The sequence below is a fragment of the Caretta caretta genome, chromosome 2 (assembly GCF_965140235.1).
Source record: "Caretta caretta isolate rCarCar2 chromosome 2, rCarCar1.hap1, whole genome shotgun sequence".
NCBI lineage: Eukaryota > Metazoa > Chordata > Testudines > Cheloniidae > Caretta > Caretta caretta.
The window spans coordinates 227,963,177-227,986,332 of NC_134207.1; the positions used below are offsets into that span (position 1 = coordinate 227,963,177).

At 39.5% G+C, this 23,156-nt stretch overlaps 1 protein-coding gene across 5 annotated transcripts in view; it reads left to right on the forward strand.

The window, feature by feature from the left end:
- Positions 1-23,156, forward strand: part of SLC25A40 (solute carrier family 25 member 40) — a 74,728-nt gene that overhangs the window by 25,329 nt on the left and 26,243 nt on the right. For all 5 annotated transcript variants that reach the window (XM_048838065.2, XM_048838063.2, XM_048838067.2 and 2 more), the window contains 3 exons: positions 6,868-7,041; positions 19,679-19,788; positions 22,787-22,868. In XM_048838065.2, the coding sequence (XP_048694022.1) occupies positions 6,868-7,041; positions 19,679-19,788; positions 22,787-22,868 (366 nt within the window). The remainder of the gene's footprint in view (positions 1-6,867; positions 7,042-19,678; positions 19,789-22,786; positions 22,869-23,156) is intronic.

Sequence of the window (23,156 nt, forward strand, 5' to 3'; positions counted from 1 at the left end):
CACAAGAAATGCTCTCTCTTTGTTTTCCTAGGAGTCCTTAGGGACACTGGAGAACTGGTGGGATTGGGCTGTGACAGATATAGAACATGGTAGCTGATTGAGAGGGTACTGAATTTTTATTAAAATTGTTTAAAGATCTTTGATTGTCAAACAAACATCCTGTAAACAATTGGGAGACAACATATTGGACTTGATCGTCGCAGTAGTTGGAGTCAGTGAGTTAACCTCTCCCTATATTTACTAGCAGAGTTCCTCAAGGTCAGTCTTGGGACCGATCTTCTAAAATATTTTTATTAATGACTTTGGCACAAAGACTACTAGTGTACTAATGAAATTTGCTGATGATACAAAATTGGGAGGAGATACAGAGGAGAATCGAAATAGAGGAACGTTTGGATGACCATGAAGACTGGAGTGACAGAAAAGAAATGAAATTCAATAATACACAGTGCTAGGTCATGCACTTAAGGGCTAATAATAAGAATTTCTGCTACCGCTGGGTGCTCATTAGTTGGAAGTGACAAAACAGGAGGGAGACCTGGGTGTGTGGGTTTGATCACAAGATGACTGTAAGCCACCAATGTGATGTGGCTATGAAAAAGGCAAATACAATCCTAGGATATGTTAGGCAAGGCATTTCCAGTAGATGTAGAGAAGTATTAATGCCATTGTAAAGGGCACTGATAAGACCTCATTTGGAATACTGTGTACAGTTCTGGTCACCCATGTTCAAGAAAGATGAATTTAAACTGGAACAGGTGCAGAGAAGAGCTACTAGGATAATCAGGGGAATGGAGGGCTTATATTATGAGAGGATACTGGATGAGCTTTCCAGACTATTGTACCCCTTTCAGGAATCTGAATTGTCTCGCGGATCCCCAAGTTACACCTCACTTAAAATCTGCTTGCTTACAAAATCAGACATAAAAATGTCACAGCACACTATTACTGAAAAATTGCTTAGTTTCTCATTTTTACCATATGATTATAAAATAAATCAATTGGAATATAAATATTGTACTAATATTTCAGTATAAAGTATATAGAGCAGTATAAACAAGTCATTATCTGAATGAAATGTTAGTTATATTGACTTCTCTAGAGCTTTTTATGTACCCTGTTGTAAAACTAGGTAAATATCTAGATGAGTTGATGTACTTCCTGGAAAACCTCTGCGTACCCCTAGAGGTACGCATTCCCTGGTTGAGAGTCACTGTAATAGAGGGTATTATTGCTGTCTATAAATTCATTAGGGAGGTAAAGATCAGGAAGAGTGAAGAATTATTTAAGCTAAAGGACAATGTTTACACAAGAACAAATGGTATAAACTGGCCAGGAACAAATTCAGTCTGGAAATTAGAAGAAGGTTTGTAACCATGACAGTAGGGTAAGGTTTTGAAACCGCTTCCCAATAAGATTTGTGGGAATGAACAACTCAATTAGTTTTAAGAGAGAGCTGGTCCAATTTATGACTGTAATTCTATGATGGGGTTGCTTGTGGTGATAGGGAGGAGGGCTCAACAGCCCTGGGGCTCGCTTCCGGATTATGTGTCTTATGTTCTTAAAAGATCATGCTTCAAGGTTTCAGCCAGGAATCTGAAGGGGTCAGGAAGGGATTTCTTTAGTCCATGGTTCACCCATGTAGTCTGGGAGGGTTTCTTTTGTTTTTTAATTTCTTTCCTCTGAAGCATCTGGGATGGCTATGTCTGGACATTGGATAGGGACAGCGAGTGCTGTGAGGTGGTAATGAGCATTCTGTCTCTCAGGTGCCTGGCTGGCTAGTTCTTGCTCACGTGCTCAGGGTAACTGATCACAATGTGTGGGGTTAGAAAGGAATTTCTCCCATGTCAGATTGGCAGTGACCTTGGAATGTTTTTGTTTGTTTTTTCCTTTGCAGCATGTCAGTGTGGATCACATGCCAGGATTGTTTGGGTGTATCTCATTTAATAATTTCCCTGTCCCTGCGGGGGCCTCAGGCATCGGTGCATCTTGGTCCTTACTGTTCTCTGCCTGTGGCACATAAGCTAGTTTCCTGTGGGCTGTAATATTTTGGTCTAATTTCAGTGGTTGGGTTTAGTGTGCAGATGTTAGATTGTTGGTGGCCTGTGATGTACAAGAGGTCAGACTAGATGATCTGGTGGTCCCTTCTAGCCTTAAGTCTGTGAAATATCCTTATCAGCTTGGATGATAGTGAAATGGCTTGTTTGTTAATGAGTCCCCACTCTGTGCTCTTTCAGTTAAGGGGTGAAAGAACTCTGTGTACATATCTGAGATCCGAGTCTTCCAACAAATGGAACGCCAGACTTGATATTCCTTATATTTCTAAAGTCAACAAAACAAATAGAAAAGGTATTTAAAATTAAGCTGTCTTTTATACACCACAAAGAAGCAAAAAGGGGGGAAAAAGGCAGGCCCGTTTTCCCTATTGCAAGTCACCTTTAAGTAAGATTTAAGATTAATGAAAGAACTGACATTTTAAAAATCAGGTTTATTTATAGAAATACATTTAAACCCATTTGGACCTTGAATTAGGCCTTTGGATCAAGTGTATGATCAAGTTATTCTTACCAGGAAGGAAGGTTGTACAACAGAAATTATTTAGGCCTGGTCCACACGTAAAACTTGTGCCAGCATATCTATGTTAATCGAATGTGATTCCCCCCACCCCCCCAACATACTTTTGTTCGGGGAACTGGTATAAGTTATACTGGCAAAAGAATTATTCTGTTGGTATAAGCTATTCTTTACTAGGACTGTGTGCTATTATTAAATATATCAGTAAACCTTTTCTAGCATAGACAAGGTGTTAGGCAACAATTGTGGGAGAGTTAGGGCTTGTCTTTGTGAAGACTTAGGCCATGTCTACAGTTCAATCTTTGGTTGACACAAGTTACAAAGGCATGCAATCACCAAAATTAGTATATCCTTCATGCTCCTGCATACTTGGTTTCTTGCAGTGCTACACGTACTGACCAGGGGTGGTTGTGTTTATGCAAAGTGCAGTGCACCACAGGTAGTTATCCCAGCCTGCCATACGCCACCATCTGGCTCAGTGCCTTTTGGAAAATTTTAGCAATGTATTATGGGGAAGAAATGAGTGGTAGAGACCTCTGGGAGCTAAGGATCAAGTTCCCATCGAGCAACTTGGTCTATCCATATCCCATATTTTTGTGTGTGCATTTTTTAAAAACCTGCCAACCTGTGTGGCACTTTTCAGCAGGGTGAATACAAATGAATGATTCTTTTTGAAAGTATCAAAAAAATTGAATTTTTTTATTTAAATCGAGATTTTTTTCCTTTTGTTGTTTAAATTGTTTCTTTTTAAAAATAAACTTGTTTAAAATGAAATCTGAATTGTTAAGGCCTAAATTTATTATTATCTCTTAAAACATTTGCATAAAAAATAAATATGCGGAATCCATGAGCCTCTATCAAAATCTTTGTGTTAAAGGCTGCTTTTCTATATAAAGAAAGAATCAGGGGGAAAATATTTAACTTTGAGGTCAGGCCAGGGGTGAAAGTAACACAGAAGACTTACCGGTATGGGAGCCTGGCTTTGGGCCCCAGAAGATGCAGGACCTCGGGCAGAAGGTGCAGGGTCTTGGGTAGAAAGGGAGCAGGGCTGAGGGGGTCAGCCTCCCCCAGCCAGCCCATCCGTGCTGCCTGGCTCACACTGCCTTAGGCTCCGGTGGCGATTTAAAAGGGCCCGGGGCTCTGGCCGCTGCTGTGGCGGGGGGAAAGGGGCAGCGATGTATGGGCTGGTAGTGGCGGCCACTTCTTACCAGGTCAAGCTTTATAAATATGGCACAATAAGTCAGCCTAAGTCATTTAGGAGAGTGTCTCATTTTTTAAGAGACTTATGTGAGCAAAAACTTATCCTCCAGGCACTTTTACTTAGGAGTATTTGAAAAATTTCCTAGGATGACCTGAAATAATCAGTTTAATTCTCCGCTGAAAGTTAATCCTCCTGATTAATATAAACTAAATATTTCTCCTTGTCATACAGTTAAAACATGAATATATAGTACTAGGGTAAATGAAACAACAAATTCACACTACTGTGGTTCTTTTGGGTAATGTTGATTGCTAATTTGGCTCCTGAACCACTGAGATCTATGTATCACTGTGCTAGCCTATTTACTGCAGTGGTGCCTGCTGAAGTAATCACAGAGTAGTGTGGGGAAGTGTTCTACTGCTGTCATAAATATAAAGGGAAGGGTAAACACCTTTAAAATCCCTCCTGGACAGAGGAAAAAACCTTTCACCTGTAAAGGGTTAATAAGCTAGGATAACCTCGCTGGCACCTGACAAAATGACCAATGAGGAGACAAGATACTTTCAAAAGCTGGAGGGAGGGAGAAACAAAGGCTCTCTCTGTCTGTGTGATGCTTTTGCTGGGGACAGAACAGGAATGGAGTCTTAGACCTTAATAAGTAATCTAGCTAGATATGTGTTAGATTCTGTTTTCTTTAAATGGCTGAGAAAATAAACTGTGCTGAATGGAATGTATATTCCTGTTTTTGTGTCTTTTTGTAACTTAAGGTTTTGCCTAGAGGGGGTTCTCTATGTTTTGAATATAATTACCCTGTAAGGTATTTACCATCCTGATTTTACAGAGGTGATTCTTTTACTTTTTCTTCAATTAAAATTCTTCTTTTAAGAACCTGATTGCTTTTTTATTGTTCTTAAGATCCAAGGGTTTACATCTATGCAAATTGGTGAGGATTTTTATCAAACCTTCCCCAGGAAAGGGGGTATAGGTTTTGGGAGGATTTTGGGGGGAAAGACGTTTCCAAGCAGCTCTTTCCTGGTTATATATCTGTTAGATGTTTGGTGGTGGCAGCAATAAAGTCCAAGGGCAAAAGGTAAAATAGTTGTACCTTGGGGAAGTTTTAACCTAAGCTGGTAAAAATAAGCTTAGGGGGTTTTCATGCAGGTTCCCACATCTGTACCCTAGAGTTCAGAGTGGGGAAGGAACCTTGACAGCAGCAGAGGAAGAAAAAAGGTTGCCATCCCTAGAGACCTTCTGGAGAGGATTGCAGAGTAACTCTATTAAAATTTCATTAAGATCTCTTAGGAGGATACAAGGGGCATCCTTATGTGTATAAAAAAAAAGATGTGCTTGCCCTCCCCCATCTAACTCAACAGGGGAATGAAAAGCAGATGCCAGCTCTACCTCTGTTTGTTATACCACTACCTTTTCTCATAGGAGTAAAATAATGAAAAGTCGATACCTGTGTCTTGTTAACTTGGGGCTGAGCTGGGCACCATCTTTACATTTAAACACTGTAAGAAAAAATGCATGCACACACTTACCCAAGGTTCCTTCCCCTTCATCAGACTCATCCATACTCGGCTGGTGGGACTGGCTAGACTATGGTCGAGTCTCGAACAGGTCCTGGCATGGCTAGACACACCTCTCCCCATGATTTCCCACTCCTCCTCCTTTTTCTCCTCCTTCTCACTGTTCATGTAGGGCGCTCTGGCTCCAGCAGGGTATCTACGGTAGTCTACAAGGTACTAGTGCAGTCTCTGCCACTCATGGTATGCAGCTCATTGTAAAAGAGACCGGTCTGCAGCTCCACACCAGATTGATGGTTGGCCTCCCTGGCCTTGTGGTACTTCTACAGCAGTTCTTTCTCTTTCATGTGTCATTGCTGCTGATCCCTCTCATACCCCTTTGCTTGCAACCGCTGTGCAATCTTTCAGAGATGTCCACACTTCTATGGCTGGTCTGTAGCTGTGCTTGCACAGCCTCTTCTCCCCACAGGCCCAGGGGGCCCAGTACCTGCTGTCTACTCCCAGCAAAAGCGTGTCTAGTGTGTAGAGCTGTTACGGTTGGTTGGGCACACAACGAGGGAGAGCTGCTAGGTGTGCTTGTGAATTTGGGCAATCAGGAAAAGGCATTTCAAAAATATGGGGGTGTTTTAAAGGATGGTGGTGGCTTGTGGTTTCCATGGCAGTGCAATTCATAATTGTGACCAGAGTGGTCACTGTTGGGCATTGCAGGCCAACTGCTGGAGAACTGTTAGGGTCGACATAGGTCACATAGTGTCTACACTCTCACTGTGTTGATCTCAGTAGGTCTACCATCACTCAAGGCAGTTCTGGGACATGGTTTTACTAAGTCACTGTAACAGGGCTCATACATTGGCCAGAGATACATGCGCTAACAGGACAACCAAAAGCAACTTACGTCAACCTAAGTTTGTAGTGTAGACCAGGTACTAGCATGCAGCAAGCCATGGTTGAATGTACAGCTCACTAGTTAGTCACACGCTAACTGGCTATGGGGACTCTGCTACCATGCACTAAAAGTTTTATAGTGTGCATTCTGGAACTTTTAGTATGTGGTAGCATTGTCCACATAGCCAGCTGGTGTGCGGCAAACTAGTACAGTTTGTCACACACTGGGGGTATTTCTACACCCTAGTGACACAGCTATGGTGCTGCAACTTTGCTGCTGTAGCGCTGTAGTGTTAATGCTTCCTAGATTGATGGAAGGTGTTTTTCTGACTTTACAGATAATCCACCTCTCTAAGAGATGGTGATAGAAGTTGATAGAAGAATTCCTCCATCGGCAGAGCTGCTATGTCTACACTGGATTTGGGTGGACCTAACTATATTGTACAGAGCACAAAATTTTTCACAGCCCTGAGCAATACAGTTAGGTCAACCTAAGTTTTATGTGTAGACCAGGCCTAGGTCTCTATGAAGACATAGCCTCTGATCTTTTGGCTGAAAGGAGCGAAAAATATAGGGTGGGAGAAAAGTTGGATTATTTTTAGTGTTTGGGAAATTGCTCTATTAACATAATTGACTGTTTTTAAGTCTTACTAATGAACCCTAATCTTTTCTCATTTTCAGTGGGTTCATTAACTGTAATAAGTCCACTGGAGTTGATCAGAACTAAAATGCAGTCTCGCCAATTATCTTACAAGCAACTGCGTATATACATTAATAATACAGTGGCCAAAGATGGTTGGCGTTCGCTCTGGAGGGGGTGGAGCCCCACTGTTCTGAGAGATGTACCTTTCTCAGGTAAGGGTTTATCTTGCATCAAAGTTTGCGTTATGGAGAATACTTGCTTGTCAATTCCTTTACATTTTTTCCTTATACTTTGATAACATTATAGCATGTGGCTCTAAGTAAGGTTGAGAGTGCTTTACTATTCTAAGTGCTTTAAAATCCATGTGCTTAATTGGACTGTCTTGAAATTTGCTGTGTCTCATGGGGATGTGGGGTAAGATTAAAGGTTCAAATTTGGGGTAACTTGAGCAAGGAGTTTCCCAGATATAGTCCTCCTAAAAAAAAATGTTTACAGTATAACCTGCTTTTTCTAACTTTTTTTTGCACATAGCTAGGGTTCAAACTGTACTTCTGATCCTCCCCAAACTAATTTCACTCACTCACAATTTATCTATTTAGCTAATGCATGACACCTGCTGACCTTTTAGGGAAGCAATATTTCAAAAGCCATTGAGGGTTAAGTTTGTAACTCCAGCTCAGCTTAAGGTAAACTGATCTGCCAATGAGAGTGAAAAGTGCATGTGCAGCAAGACTGGGTCTCTGTTGCAAATTAGAGACTTTGCAGACAGCCTGATGCCAGTAACTGAGTGGGCTCACTGTGATATGCTATGGCCATTGAACCTGACCAGCACGCAAAGTACTGTGAGTTTGAGTCCTATCCGTGGCAACTTTCAAAGCATGTGTGTTGTGGGTGTTACTTTCTGTCTACATTCTGCCCTTTTGGAGCCTTATTGGAAGTTTTGTCTAGAGATCAATATTTCTGATTTAAGAACCAATATTTCAAAGTGCTCTAAGAGCTACATGCAGCATTTGATTTTACTTTTAGAAATCTAGCAAAGGAAAGTAGAATTAAAGAGAGAGAAGGTGAAAGACTCTCATAAGCAATTAGGATAATGTAATCAACTCATGCTTGTCAATGATTTCATGAACAATGGGACTGAATGTGATAAAAGAAAAGCAAGTCACTGAGTCATTTAGTCAAGGGATTACTAATATTCAGCCCCCCTGAAATAAGCTGCTAAATAACATTTTTGGAATCTGATAACTTTTCTGATGCAAAGCAATGGAAGATCTAAGAATTCCTTCCTTAAATGTACAGCATGGACTGCCACTGAGACCAGCTACTGAACAGGATCAAGAACCAATTCAGAAATATTTCAAGTTATTGCACTACAAAAGCTTTTGTACCTCTGCTTATAGACAGTAAGACATCTGTGCGAGCTATAGCTTACTCAGAAATAATTCTGTGAATGAAACACTGATTATATTTATTATTATTAGAGGCTCTTGTGCAACCCAGTAAGACACCCCAGTGTTTCCACCTGTCTAGTGCAATGTTTGTTGTTTAATTGTAGTCTACTTCCATGACAGAGACATGTTTTTCAATTATTTTCTTATATGTTATCTGTTGAGCTTTTTCCCATCTTCTACCAAGTGTTGTCCAGTCAAGGGCTTGTCTAGGAATATGGTTTTTTGGCATCTGTACAACATTCCCAAACTACTTTAGCCTTCTCTCTTGAATTATTGTCTCTCTGCAGTCTGTTGGCCGATCCAACACATGATAGTTACTTTATCCTACCAATGAACACCAAGTATTCTCCACAAGTATCTGTGATGCAATGCGTTAAGTTTTCTGTTGTTGGCTTGTAGCATTTGCCAAGTTTCCAAAGCATATAACTCAGTGACATTATAAAACTTTATCTTGGTTCTTGTGTGAATCTCTGCAGTTTTCCAAATATTTGCCAATCTCGACAAAACTCCACTTGCATTCCCAATTCTTGTTTCCAACTCCTAATTGAGTTGGCCAGCAGCACTGATTGTGCTTCCAAAATATACACCTTGTTAACCATACCATATTTATCACTATCAATCACATAGTTACCATCATTGCTGACTCCTCTTTCAATGATCATGAATTTAATTTTCTTTTGGTTGATTCTTAATTCTGTTTTGGCAGCCTCACATTTGACATTGATAGTGGTGTTTTTCATGGCATCATCATTTGTGTCCAACAGAACACTGCCATCTGCGAAGTCAAGATCTTAAAGTTTTCCTCTACTCCACATAACTTCTGTATCTTCCTTTGATGTTGCTCCTCGCATCTCATGATCTGTCAATACAGAAAAGAAGGGATTGTAAGATGCAATCTCTGCTGCCGTTCCAGTGATGATATCGAACCAATTGGTCTCTCCACTCTCTGTCCTTACATATCATTTTGAACCTTCATACAGCTTCTTGACTAGTGATTCTGTTTTTCTAGGAAGCGCAGGTTGTTTCTCCATGGTGACTCTCTATGAATTCACTCAAAAGTCTTGATTAAATCTATGACGTTTAAGAATAATCCTCTCTGGTAGGCAAGCCCTTTGCAATCAATTGTCTCAGGGCAATGATGTGATCTTCACACAGTCTTTTCAGTTTAAAGCCTGCTTGCTCATTATGCAGTTTTTCATTTATGACTACTTTTGATTCTATTCAATAGTATACTGGAGAACAGTTTTCCAGGTTCTAGAAGTAATGTTATTCCTCACCAGTTGTCACACATGAGTTGGTTGCCTTTCTTTGATAACTTATAGATGATACATTTCTTCCAGCCCACTAGGCAATGTTCTTTCTCTCAAATGCTATATTACAAAGTTCATGTACTGCCACATTCTCTCCAACTTAAAGCTCTTCAGCAGTAATCTTATCTTGACAAGATGCTTTGCTGTTTTTGAGCTGCTTAATTTCTTTCTCTGTTTCTGCTTCTGAAATTTCTAACTGTGAAATGTTTAATTCTTCACCTTCTTTGCATCCACCAACTGGAATTGTTGGTTGAGTACTTCAGATGTTCTTGTGGCACCTTAGAGACTTACAAATTTATTTGAGCATAAGCTTTCGTGGGCTAAAACCAGTGGAAAATACAGTAGGAAGATATATATATGTACATGGCAGAGAGGCATTGTGCCAGCAATGTACATTGTCCGGTTTGGCCAGTCTCTACCTAAAAGATTAAATGGACACAAATCAGATGTCAACAATTATAACATTCAAAAACCAGTCGGAGAACACTTCAATCTCCCTGGTCACTCGATTACAGTCCTAAAAGACGTAATACTACAACAAAAAAACTTTAAAAACAGATTCCAACGAGAAACTGGTGAATTGGAATTAATTTGCAAACTGGACACCATTAACTTTGGCTTGAATAAAGACTGGGAGTGGATGTGTCATTACATAAAGTAAAACTATTTCCCCATGCTTATTTTCCCCCCTACTGTTACTCACACCTTCTTGTCAACTGTTGGAAATGGGCCATCCTGATTATCACTACAAAAGCTTTTTTTCCCCTCCTGCTGATAATAGCTCACCTTAACTGATCACTCTCGTTATAGTGGGTATGGCAACATCCATTGTTTCATGATCTCTCTGTGTGTGTGTGTGTGTGTCTGTCTGTCTGTCTATCTATTGTATTTTCTACTGCATACATCTGATGAAGTGGATTTTAACCCACGAAAGCTTATGCTCAAATAAATTTGTTAGTCTCTAAGGTGCCACAGGTACTCCTTATTCTTTTTGCTGATACAGACTAACATGGCTACCACTCTGAAACCTGTCCGATGTTCTTGCTATCACTCCTTTTGTTCTGCTTCTTTTGTTAACAATCTTCCATCTTTCACTTTTACAATATAATTCTGACTCTGGAACCGGGATAAAAATTGCTTACATACCTGAAACAGTTACTTAGTAACTCTCACTGATGCTTCTTTGGCTTCTGAAACTTTTTTAATCATGCCATTCTCTTTTGTCTTTCCAGCATAACTTCTTTACTACTTTGTCTTTCTCTATATACTGCCATTGCAATAGGTGGTGTTCTTCTTGGGTCACCTGTATTTGCCTCTTTTTGTGGGGGGCTTTTCTTTCCTCAGTCAATTTCCATGCACGTAGCTGTATCCATTCCCTTTTCCTTGATCTTCTTGGTTCAGGTGAAGTTGTGGCAGCTTCTTTGCAGACATCTCTGAAGCATGCCCATTGTTCTTCTATATCATCATCCAGTACCCACCACTCTTGAAATCTATTTGAGAGTTGGCTTTAAAATCCCTTTTGATTCCTGGGTCAGACAGTTTCTTCATATCAAATGTTATTTCTCTTTTCCTGTTAGCTTATATTTTTGGCCTTATTCTAATGGACTGTAACCATCTAATCATATTGTGCAGCATGCTCACTAGGTGGTTTAACAGAACAAATGCTATCCCTTGAACCCAAGGACACTGTCATTAGCACTCTCTCTCAGTGCATGGCATAGGTAAACAGGACTAAGATCAGGTGGGGAGGTGAGAACAATCATGCTCAGCACAAGCCCAGGCACATATTATTATTATTTTATTTTTATTTTGTTTTATTATCAGAGTGCCTCAGAACCCTAGTCATGCACCAGGACTTCATTGTGCTAGGAGCTTTACATACACGTACATAAAAAGGTCCCTTTCCCAAAGAGCTTAAAATAAGTATATGACAAGAGACAACACATGGATACAGATGGGAACTACAAGGAAACAATGAGAGAGTATTGGTCAGCATGCTAGACAATGGTCTCAGCTCACCAGCAGCCTAACTGTTGTCAAGAGTTTTGCTGGCATCTCGGCAAAGGAGAGTTTTTGAAGGTGGATAATGAGGTAGTTTTGCAGATGTTTTTGGGAGTACCTTCCAAGTGTAAAGGGCAGCATGGGGAAAAACACCAAAGGTGCTTGTTGAAAAATTTAACGAGTGATGGAAGCAGGCATCATGGATTGATTGGAGGCAAGTGTCGTCAAACTCAATAGTGAATGACAGATGATAGGGCAGTGATAAACCCTGAAGAGCCTTGAAAGTGAAGACAAGCAGCTCATAGTTGATACGATAGAGAAGAGGGATCCATGGGAGGTATGCAAACAGAGGGATGTGATGGTCAAAAGAAAGGGTTAGGAAAGTGATCTTTGCTGCAGAAGCATTCTGAATGAATTTGAGTGGGGCAAGATTGCATTTGTTAAGGCCAGAGAGAAGGATACTGCAATAATTGAAACATGAGGTGATGAGACCTTGGATGAGTGGCCCATCCTGTTGAGTCTGGGTGGGGAGATGCGAACAGGTATCCTCAGTACATGGCACAGACTCACAAACTGCTTGGGGGGTGGATGAGAATACCCACTGAGATTAATAGAACAGTTCACACCTCTGAGCTATTATTTCAGGCTGTATTCATCTCTGTGGGGGTGTTCTTACTCAGTTTAGTGCGTCTGGTGAAGCGCTCTCCTGTCAACATAATTACTCCACCTCAACAAGAGGAGGAAGCTATATTGGCGAGAGAGCGTCTCTCTCGCTGACATAGCGGAATGCAGACACTGCTTTAAGTCGATGTAAGTTACGTCACTCAGGGGGGTGGTTTTGTCACACCTCTGAGCGACATAAGTTGCTTCGATTTAAACAGTAGCATAGACAAGCCCTGAGATGAATGGGCCATTTCACCCCCCTCTGAGCCTCGTGTGCTGTAGATGGATGTGTAGAGCCACTTCCCTATATACTGGACTCAAATTTGGGGTAGGACTCTCTGCATTTCCACTCTTCTGTCCTTTCCTACCTTTACAGCCCCACCACCTTCCTTTCCCTGAGCTTACTAGAGACATTGAGAGACAAATAGGAGGGTGGAGCAGCAGGGATGAAGAAGGGCTCAGAGCATCTGAGACATGGAGATGGGCATAGCTGTGGGTGTGGTGGAGGGTTTGGAGCTGGGTTGGAAGATGTAAGGGACTTCATGTCAGTCTCTGCATCTTCTCTCCAGCTACTTAACTTGCGGAGTCCTCCCTATATCTTGTCAATAGGGAAGAGGGCTGGGAGAAAGGACTGGGTTGTGATGATCATGCAAAGAGATGGGAGATGATTTAGAATTGATGTGCAGCCAGTGCCTTTTGTGACGGGGTAATTACTGCTAAGGAGTCAGAGGCACAGAGGGGGAGAGCTTGGCTGTGGTTCATGAGAAAATGGAGATTTTATTTTTATTTTTTTTTATTTTTAAAAACAGGGAAATTAACTGCCCCAAAACTTCATTTACGCAGATTAAGGTTGTTCAGTGCTGCCTTGTGCCCTTCCAGAATGTGGAGAGTGACTAAATATAATCCTCTGAACACCAGGAAATACAAAGTAAGGTACATGCCACCACTGCAGTACAACTTTCTCTGCCTCTTTGAGCAGTACCCCTGCACACCAATAACACACATACTAGCACTCAGAATTAGCTCTAGTTAACCCCTTTTGAGTTAGCCTAGCTTAATAAAAGTCGCTACACAGTAAAATAACACTCCAGCTGCACAGAGTGATTAGATTAGCAATGCAGAGTAGCTGTGTTCCCACTGCATTATCTGCTTGAGCATCAGCAACATTTGAACTTTAACGCATATCCCCTGACAGGCCAGCTAGCTTGAGTTTAAAATGCCACCTAACTTGAGCTAGAGACTTGTGAGCAGACAGGAGTCAGGATAGGAGCAACACTGAAGTTATACCACAAGCCCACATGACAGTGAAAACAGGCTCCCATATGCTGCAGAATGCCTTAGGAACTGAGCACTGTTGGACAAAATCTCATGCTTTCTCTTGCTAAGGCAAAACTTGGGTCAGGCATAACAAACAGCTGGCCTACATGCAAACACTGAGACTACTCCACACAAACCACCCCACACTTAGAACGTAACATAAGAATGGCCATATTGGGTCAGACCAAAGGTCCATCTAGCCCAGTATTCTGTCTTCCGACAGGGGCCAATGCCAGGTGCCCCAGAGGCAATGAACAGAATAGGTAATCATCAACTGATTCATCCCATCGCCCATTCCCACCTTCTAGAAAACAGAGGCTAGGGACAACATCCCTGTCCATCCTGGCTAATAGCCATTGATGGACGTATCCTCCATGAATTTATCTAGTTCTTTTTTGAACCCTGTTATAGTCTTGGCCTTCACAACATCCTCTGGCAAGGAATTCTACAGGTTGACTGTGAGTTGTGTGGAAAAATACTTCTTTTTCTTTGTTTTAAACCTGCTTCCTATTAATTTCATTTGGTGACCCCTAGTTCTTGTATTATGAGGGGGAGTAAATAACGGTCCCTTATTTACTTTCTCCACACCAGTCATGATTTTATAAACCTCTATCATATTCTCCCTTAGGTGTCACTTTTCCAAGCTGGAAAGTCCCAGTCTTATGAATCTCTCTTCATATGGCAGCCATTCTATACCCCTAATAATTTTTGTTGCCCTTTTCTGAACCTTTTCCAATTCCAGTATATCTTTTTTGAGATGGAGCGACCACATCTACATGCAGTATTCAAGATGGGGGTGTATCATGGATTTATATAGAGGCAATATGATATTTTCTGTCCTATTATCTATCCCTTTCTTAATGATCCCTAACATTCTGTTTGCTTTTTTGGCTGCTGCTGCACATTGGGTGGATGTTTTCAGAGAACGATCCACAATGACTCCCAAGATCTCTTTCTTGAGTGGCAACAGCTAATTTAGAGTCCATCATTTTATACGTACAGTTGGATTGTGTTTTCCAATGTGCATTACTTTGCATTTATCAACATTGAATTTCATCTACCATTTCGTTACCCAGTCACCCAGTTTTGTGAGATCCCTTTTTAATCCTTAACAGTCTGCTTTGGACTTAACTAATTTGAGTAGTTTTCTATCATCCGCAAATTTTGCCACCTCACTGTTTACCCCTTTTTCCAGATCATTTATGAATATTTTGAATAAGACTGGTCCTAGTACAGATGCCTGGAGGACACCACTATTTATCTCTCTCCATTCTGAAAACTGACCATCTATTCCTATCCTTTGTTTCCTATCTTTTAACCAGTTACCAATCCATAAGAGGACCTTCCCTGTTGTCCCATGACAGCTTACCTTTTGGAGGCCTTTGGTGAGGGACCTTGTCAAAGGCTTTTTGAAAATCTAAGTACACTATATCCACTGGATCCCCCTCGTCCACATGCTTGTTGACCTCCTCAAAGAGTTCTAGTAGATTGATGAGGCATGATTTCACTTTACAAAAAACATGTTGACTCTTCTCCAACAAATTATGTTCATCTATATGTCTGACAATTTTGTTCTTTACTGTAGTTTCAACCAGTTTACCCAGTACTGAAGTCAGGCTTACCGGCCTGTAATTGCTGGGATCACCTTTGGAGCCCTTTTTAAAAATTGGTGTCACATTAGCTGTCCTCCAGTCATTGATACAGAAGCTAATTTAAATGATAGGTTACAGAATACAGTTAGTAGTTTTGCAATTTCACATTTGAGTTCCTTCAGAACTCTCGGGTCAATGCCATCTGGTCCTGGTGAGTTATTACTATTAAGTTTATCAATTTGTTCCAAAACTTCCTCTAAGGACATCTCAATCTGGGACAGTTTTTCAGATTTGTCACCTAAAAAGAATGGCTCAGGTTTGGGAATCTCCCTCAGATCCTCAGCTGTGAAGGCCGATGAAAAGAATTCATTTAGTGTCTCTGCAATGGCCTTATTGTCCTTGAGTGCTCCTTTAGCACTTCGATCATCCAATGGCCTCACTGGTTGTTTAGAAGGCTTCCAGCTTCTGATGTACTTAAAAAAAATTTTTTGCTATTTTTTGAGTCTTTGGCTAGTTGTTCTTCAAATTCTTTTTTGGACTTCCTAACTATATTTTTACACTTCATTTACCAGATTTTATGCTCCTTTCTATTTTCCTCACTAGGATTTAACTTCCACTTTTTAAAGGATACCTTTTGCCTCTCACTGCTTCTTTAACTTGGTTGTTTAGCCATGGTGGCACTTTTATGGTTCTCTTACTATGTTTTTTAATTTGGGATATACATTTAAGTTGAGCTTCTATTATGGTGTCTTTAAAAGTTTCCATGCAGCTTACAGGGTTTTCACTTTTTGCGCTGTACCTTTTAATTTCTGTTTAACTAACTTCCTCATTTTTGTGTAGTCCCCCTTTCTGAAACTAAATGCTACAGTGTTGGGCTGCTGTGGTGTTTTCCAGGGATGTTAAATTCAATTATATTATGGTCACTATTACCAAGCGGTCCAGCTATATTCACCCCTTGGACCAGATCCTATGCTCCACTTATGACTAAATCAAGAATTGCCTCTCCCCTTGTGGATTCCAGGACTAGCTGCTCCAAGAAGCAGTCATTTAAGATGTCAAGAAACTTTATCTCTGCATCCTGTCCTGAGGTAACATGTATCCAGTCAATATGGGGATAGTTGAAATCCCCCAATATTATTGAGTTTTTTATTTTAATGGCCTCTCTAATCTCCCTGAGCATTTCACAGTCACTATCGCCATCCTGGTCAGGTGGTTGGTAATATATCTCTACTGCTATATTCTTATTATTAGAGCATGGAATTGTTATCCATATAGATTCTGTGGTACAGTTTGGTTCATTTAAGATTTTTACTTCATTTGATTCTACTTCTTTCTTTCACATATAGTTTCACTCCCGCACCAGCATGACCTGTTCTGTCCTTCCGATATATTTTGTACTTTAGTATTACTGCGACCCTTTCATTATCCTCATTCCACAAAGTTTCTTTGATGCCTGTTATATCAATATCCTCTAGTTCACCCATCTTCTTATTTAGACTTCTAGCATTGATATATAAGCACTTTAAAAACTTTTCAGCTGTCTACCATTACATGATATAATTGAATGGGACTTTTTTTCATTTGACTGTTTCTCATCAGATCCTACCTGTATTTTATCATTATCCATCCTCTCCTCCTTACAGGAACATAGAGAATCTGCATTAATAGATCCTCCCCTAAAGAATGTCTCTGTCCGAAACATGTGGTCCTCCGCACTTGTCGGCTTTCCCGCAGCACTTAGTTTAAAAACTGCTCTACGACCTTTTTAATTTTAAGTGCCAGCAATCTGGTTCCATTCTGGTTCCCCTTCACTCTTGTCCTGCGGATTTTTTTCTGAGACATTGCCTTCACTGATTCCTCACTAGCCCCTAAAGACCACTGTCATATGTGCCACCAAACAGATGACAATCCCCATGACAAGAAAATGCTTTTATGTTCCTCTACTGCTACAGAATTTAGTGCTGAAATCAGGCGTAGTTGATCTTTCAGGGTACACATGCACCTCTCATCATTCACAGCAGCAATTCTGCCAGCCTGCTCCAGTTTATCCCACCTCCATTCACTACAGCTGCACCCAACTCAGTGAACGGTAGTTGGAATTGGAGGCAAAAAATGCTACAGTTGAAACGTGTGGAACACAAAACAATTGCACAGTATTGTAGTTGTTTCTCAGGTCTCTTTATTATGGAACCTAAACTAACTGAAGCATTCCCAGTGGCTATTTTGCCATCTTCAGGGGGAAGAGTTAAGGTCATGTTGAAGGGGTAGCATGTACCTTAATTTTGTATTTCCTGTTTTTCAGAGGGTTAAGTTAAGCTTAACACACTCTCTGCATCATGGAACAGCACAAAGCAGCACTGGACAACCTTTGCTCTGTGTTGTAAAAGTTTTTGTTTATAAAATGTGAATGGGAAATAACACTGAAAATATACATAGAAATGTAACCATCTTTTTCAGTTAATTCATGAAGGGAAATTAATTTTAAAAAAAATCCTGTTATGTCTTAATTTTATAATCTGTAGGTTCTTACTTTTTATTTACATGGGAATTGCTATACTGGAACAGAGTAATGATTACCTAGTGCAGAGCACTTTTCATATGAAAATATTTACAATATGCTAAGGGAGAGAAGGGGAAGAAAATGCCAAGTTGCCTAGAGAGGGTCACAGAATACACTTTTGCTCCCACATCCCTACTTCTTGTTGTTCTCTACTGGGCTGAGGAAACTTGTTTTATCGCATTTCATAGGGATAAAACTCTCAAACCACAAAACCAACAGATAGTTTCGTTATTCATTCTCTATTCCTTGCAACGCTCAATTTGCATACCTCAGAGCCAGTAAATCACCTCATGCAAGCATGGAAGAATTTTAATTTTATTTTTCAGAATTAATCGGTCTTGGAACTGTATATAACACATCCTTTTAACTATAGACATGGAAGTTTGAAATAGGTTTTTGAAAATTCCCTACAGGAAATCCTGCCATCAACACAGATGTTAGGTGTATATGTGATTTTTGAGCTGCTAGTGTTAATTTGCTTTATCTACTTCAGTGGTTCTCAAAGTTTTGTACTGATGACACCTTTCACACAGCAAGCCTCTGAGTGCGACTTATAGGTTAAAAACACTTTTTAATATATTTAACACTATTATAAATGCTGGAGGCAAAGCGAGGTTTGGGGTGGAGGCCAACAGATAACGACCCCCTCGTAATAATCTTGTGACCCACTTGAAGGAAACCTGTTTTCCTCAAACAGTTTTAGAACTATTATGATGAAATCTTGGGCTGCCTTTCCAAAGTATTTGAAAGATTGTCTAGTTATCTGTGTAGCAAAGTTCCAAGATGAACTCAGTGTCACTGTAAACCTCAAGTTCAAGTAGCATCAACATTTTTTTGTTTCCCACAGAATAATAGGCACTTTAGAGACCACCTTTATTGAGACTATCGTTCAGAATTCATAGATTCATAGATTCTTAGATATTTAGGTCAGAAGGGACCATTATGATCATCTAGTCTGACCTCCTGCACAATGCGGGCCACAGAATTTTACCCACCACTCCTGCAAAAAACCTCACACCTATATCTGTGCTATTGAAGTCCTCAAATCGTAGTTTAAAGACTTCAAGGAGCAGAGAATCCTCCAGTGATTTGTAATAGTGAATATCCCTTTGGCTGTGTTTTGAATTATGAGTATGGATGTGAGGAAGAGCAGAATGTGTACAGCCTTTTACAAAATATTCAGATTTTTTTTTCACTCTAACAGAAAATGGATTATTTTTAAAATTGAAAATTTGTTGTAGACTTAGTTCTCAATAAGTGCAAATGCCTTTGTACTTTGTAGGAATTTGGTTTAGAAATAAAACTTTACAACCACATTTGGTGAAAGTGAAGTATGCAATTTTCTATTAATTTTAACAGTATATTGAATTATGGTTTCCTCTAGATAATGTGTGACAAGTATGTATGGGTGTGCAATTATGCACATTGAAATAAACCTAGCTGTATATACATATTCAGCCATTTATGACTAATAGTACACATTCAAGTAAATACACACTGTTTTCAATCTCTTGATCTGTTGCTTTTAAAAAAAACAAACAAACAAAAAAACAGCACAGCTGTTGGTTGTGTATCCTACTCATTCAGTTCTTTCATAAATATGAGTGCTACCACTTTCCTTCGTACCCTTCTTTTGATTTGTGCCAGTACTCTTCTCTCTTTCTCTTTCCCAGTCTCTTCTGTCTCCCTCCTTCTCTTTTTAAATTTGCATCCTTTTCTGTATTTCTTTCTCTCTCTCTCTCCCCTTTTTTGTTTTTGTTTGGATTTTTCTTCCCTTTCTTTGCTCTGGCATTCTGAGGGTAAGAGCATGCAAACAGTAACATTTTTAGACGAGTAAGAGATACAGAAAGGGAATGAATTAGTTCTTCTGTGTTTGGTACACAGATTTATGTTGCTTGTTGCAAGTTTCTGGTTTCAGAGATTTGTTTTGGTTTTTTTTTTTTCTATCTCCATAGCAATGTACTGGTATCACTATGAACTCATGAAGAAGCAGTTGTGCAAGACATTTGATGCACATGAACCAACGTTTATGATCAGCTTTACTTCAGGGGCAGCAGCTGGCTCTGTAAGTCTGTTTCTGTTGCTGATATTTCTAAGTAAACTTAATCCCATCAGATGGGGTTCTCTCTATGAGTCCTCTCTCTCCAAAGAACTCTGCTCAATGGCATATCCTCTATCACACCACATGCTAACATGTCTTCATTTAGGATGTTTCTAATAAATAAACTGTTCAATTCATTGGGAGTTTGTATACGTAATTAATAAAGCACAAGGAGTGAAATTACATGAGATTCTCCCACAAATTGTGAATATGTTGTTGAACACAAGGCTAGAATCGTATCTTTAGCTATACATAAAATGCAGTTATCTGATGATTAAAACATTTGAATTCTTATTGCTTTTATTTGTAAGTGAAGCAAATTGGAAAATATGTAATAAAATGTTAAAGTAAAATACAAGTGTAAAAGATATCTAGGTAGTTTTGATTGGAAATCTTATTAAAACTTTTGTTCTGTTACTACAAATTTTAGCAGCCTGATAAATCATGGAGCCTGTAGCTGCAGTTAACAAAAATAAAATAAAGTATTGGCAGAGTTCAGGCAACAATCACAGCTGAAGTCTACAGTTAGCTGGAACTTTGCCAAAGCTGGCTATTATTTCCACATTACTTCAGTCATGTTAACTTGGTGAAAATGATTTGTTTGAAAAGAAGCACTATATGGGCAACAGTTAGGCCTCAAAATAACCACAACAGCAAAGCTAGAATATGCTGTTTTCAGATACTTGATAGCTTTTAGATCTATTTTAACATATACATAGTATAAATGCTGCCTTTTCACTTTTTCTAACAAAGACAACATGTGTGCGCCTGGCGGGGAGGGGGAGTTAATGATATTCAAAGTATTCTCATCCTTTCCTGCATGTTTACATTTTTAAGATATGTGGCTATTAGACCTAATTTGTTTTTAAACTCACAACTTCATTTCAAGATCATTATCAACATAATGAGATGGTGGAATCACAACCTCTCAGGAAACTCAGTTGATTGTTACATGGTTGACTTCAGTTTATTTGGACAATTTACAGTAAGCAGCAATCATGTGAAAATACTGTTGTCTTGGGGTTTTAATCATACTTTAAAAATAATTCTGTTTCACAAGTATTTTTTTTACAGATGATAAACACAGCATTGTGATTAGTATAGCCATGAAGTATTTTCTGTAGCATATATGTGTACTGTATGTTCATACTCAACGAAAAGAAAAACAGTTCAGGATTTTTAAAATGAATACTTTTTAGTAGCTATCTAATGTTTAAAAACTCTTTTAAATATATATAATCAAGTGAGGGAATACCAAACCACCTGTGGGTACGTACAAAACTTTGTTTTGGTGGAGAGACCTCATAGTTGAAATTGCAAAATAAACTGAAGTGTATAGAGTACTGTAAAGCAAAATTGAAAGTGTTTGATCATGGACAAAGCACACACACCTCAGTATAGTCACTTTTTCCCTGAGGTTTTACAATCTAAAGTCCAGATCCCCCGGTGATGCACTGGAATAGAAGTTAGTGGATCCAGTTTCAGGATTAGGGCTTGAAAGACAAACAAATGACAAGAAACACCAGGAATCTAGAAGAAGGAGATACTGGAATTGGGGTGCCACTGAGCCCTCTGACCCACTAGCCTGGGCTCCCTCTCACACTGTGCTGCTGTGACAAGCTGCAAAGCCCTCCAGCCTGCACTTTCACCAGCATTCACAAGATGGAGTCCAGAATCATTTGGCCTGGTTACATGTAGAGTCATAGCAGCCATTGCTTACAGGCTGTCTGGAATGTTCACAGGAAGGTTAAGTTCTTCCAGGGTCCATTGCCTTTGCTGATGGGCCATCAGCACTGTCTGGCTTCTTCATTGTTGTACCAGAAAAGCTAACTGTGGGTGTCACCCAGAGTAAGCACGATTTGAAATACGGATACATAGTCAATATTCCTAACTTTAGAGACAAAAATGATACATGCATACAATTAGGATAATCCTATTCAGCAAATCATAACTTTTCCAATGACACCTCACATGACCCGTCTTGCATAAAATGCATCATAATTATGCTATAATACCATTATAATATCACTATGAAGAATATGGGGTACAGTGTCATATTGTGGTTTAACCTTCTGTTTGTGTATCTTGCACAAATAGAAGACCTATTACTTTTCTTGTGTTTGTTATTGCTGCAAGCTATATATACAGATAAACAGCATCTTCCAGAGCTTATACCAGAATTTAAGAACAGGCCTACATTAGGAGCACTTTGCCAATATAGCTGTGCCAGTATACTATTCGAGCAAAACACTCCTAGTGTGGATGCACCTTCTGCTGCAATACTGTGTTTTTTGTTATAGCTTATTCCAGCTCCCCTGAACAAAATAAGCTATACCAGCAAAAGTGCAGTTTTGTTATGTTAACTGCCTCTATACTAAGGGCTCTTGCTGGCACAGCTCCGTCAGACAAGGATCCGTCTCATCACACTCCTGACTGACTTCGTAGTGTAAAACTTTGTAGTGTAGACCTGGCCTAAGTAAGCAATCCACATGTTAGTTTAGCAATCCACATGTTAGTTAGCAGAGAAAGTGTACCTCAACTATGAGGTCTACTGTCCAAGTTGGTTGTGAAGGGCACTTGAGTAATGCACAACAGACAGGCATTTATGCTAAAATGGAAACTTTTACAACTGTCCGGTTCAGTACAAAAGAAGAAACCACTTTGGTTCCCATCCCTGCTTCCATTGGAAGTCTTTATGAGAGGGATTGGGCTCTTTGTGCATTATGCATAAATTTATATCATGTCAGTAATGTATACAATCAGTTTTCTAAGCAGCTATTCTATTTTGTGTATTTAATGAGATTTAATTTTGGCTTGCTTCACGGACTTGTTAAATAAAGTGATATATATGACCATTGTAAATCTATGTTTAAATTATAACCAACTTACTTTATGGCGTAAGCTTGATGATGCTATCACATTTTACGTGAAATATTAATAAAGTCTGTTTACTCTTTAATAGATTGCAGCTACAGTAACTTTGCCATTTGATGTGGTGAAAACACACAAACAAACTGAAATTTGGGAATATGAGACCTTAAACTGTAAGTTCTTTGGAATTAGATTACTGCACATTCTTTACATTTCAAATTACCATCCCCATTTTAACTCTTGGTCACCGTTACACTTAAGGCAGTGCATTCAGCATATAAATATCTGTTTTTGTCAATCATCTGGGGTCTGGATCATCAGTGAAAGACTCCCATTAACTTTAATGGCTACTGAATCAGGCCTTTACTGTGAGATAATCAAAGACTGAATTTACTTTGTTAGGAATCCATCTGTTATGAAACAGATTTGAGCAGCCTAATTCAGAATCATATAGTTACATA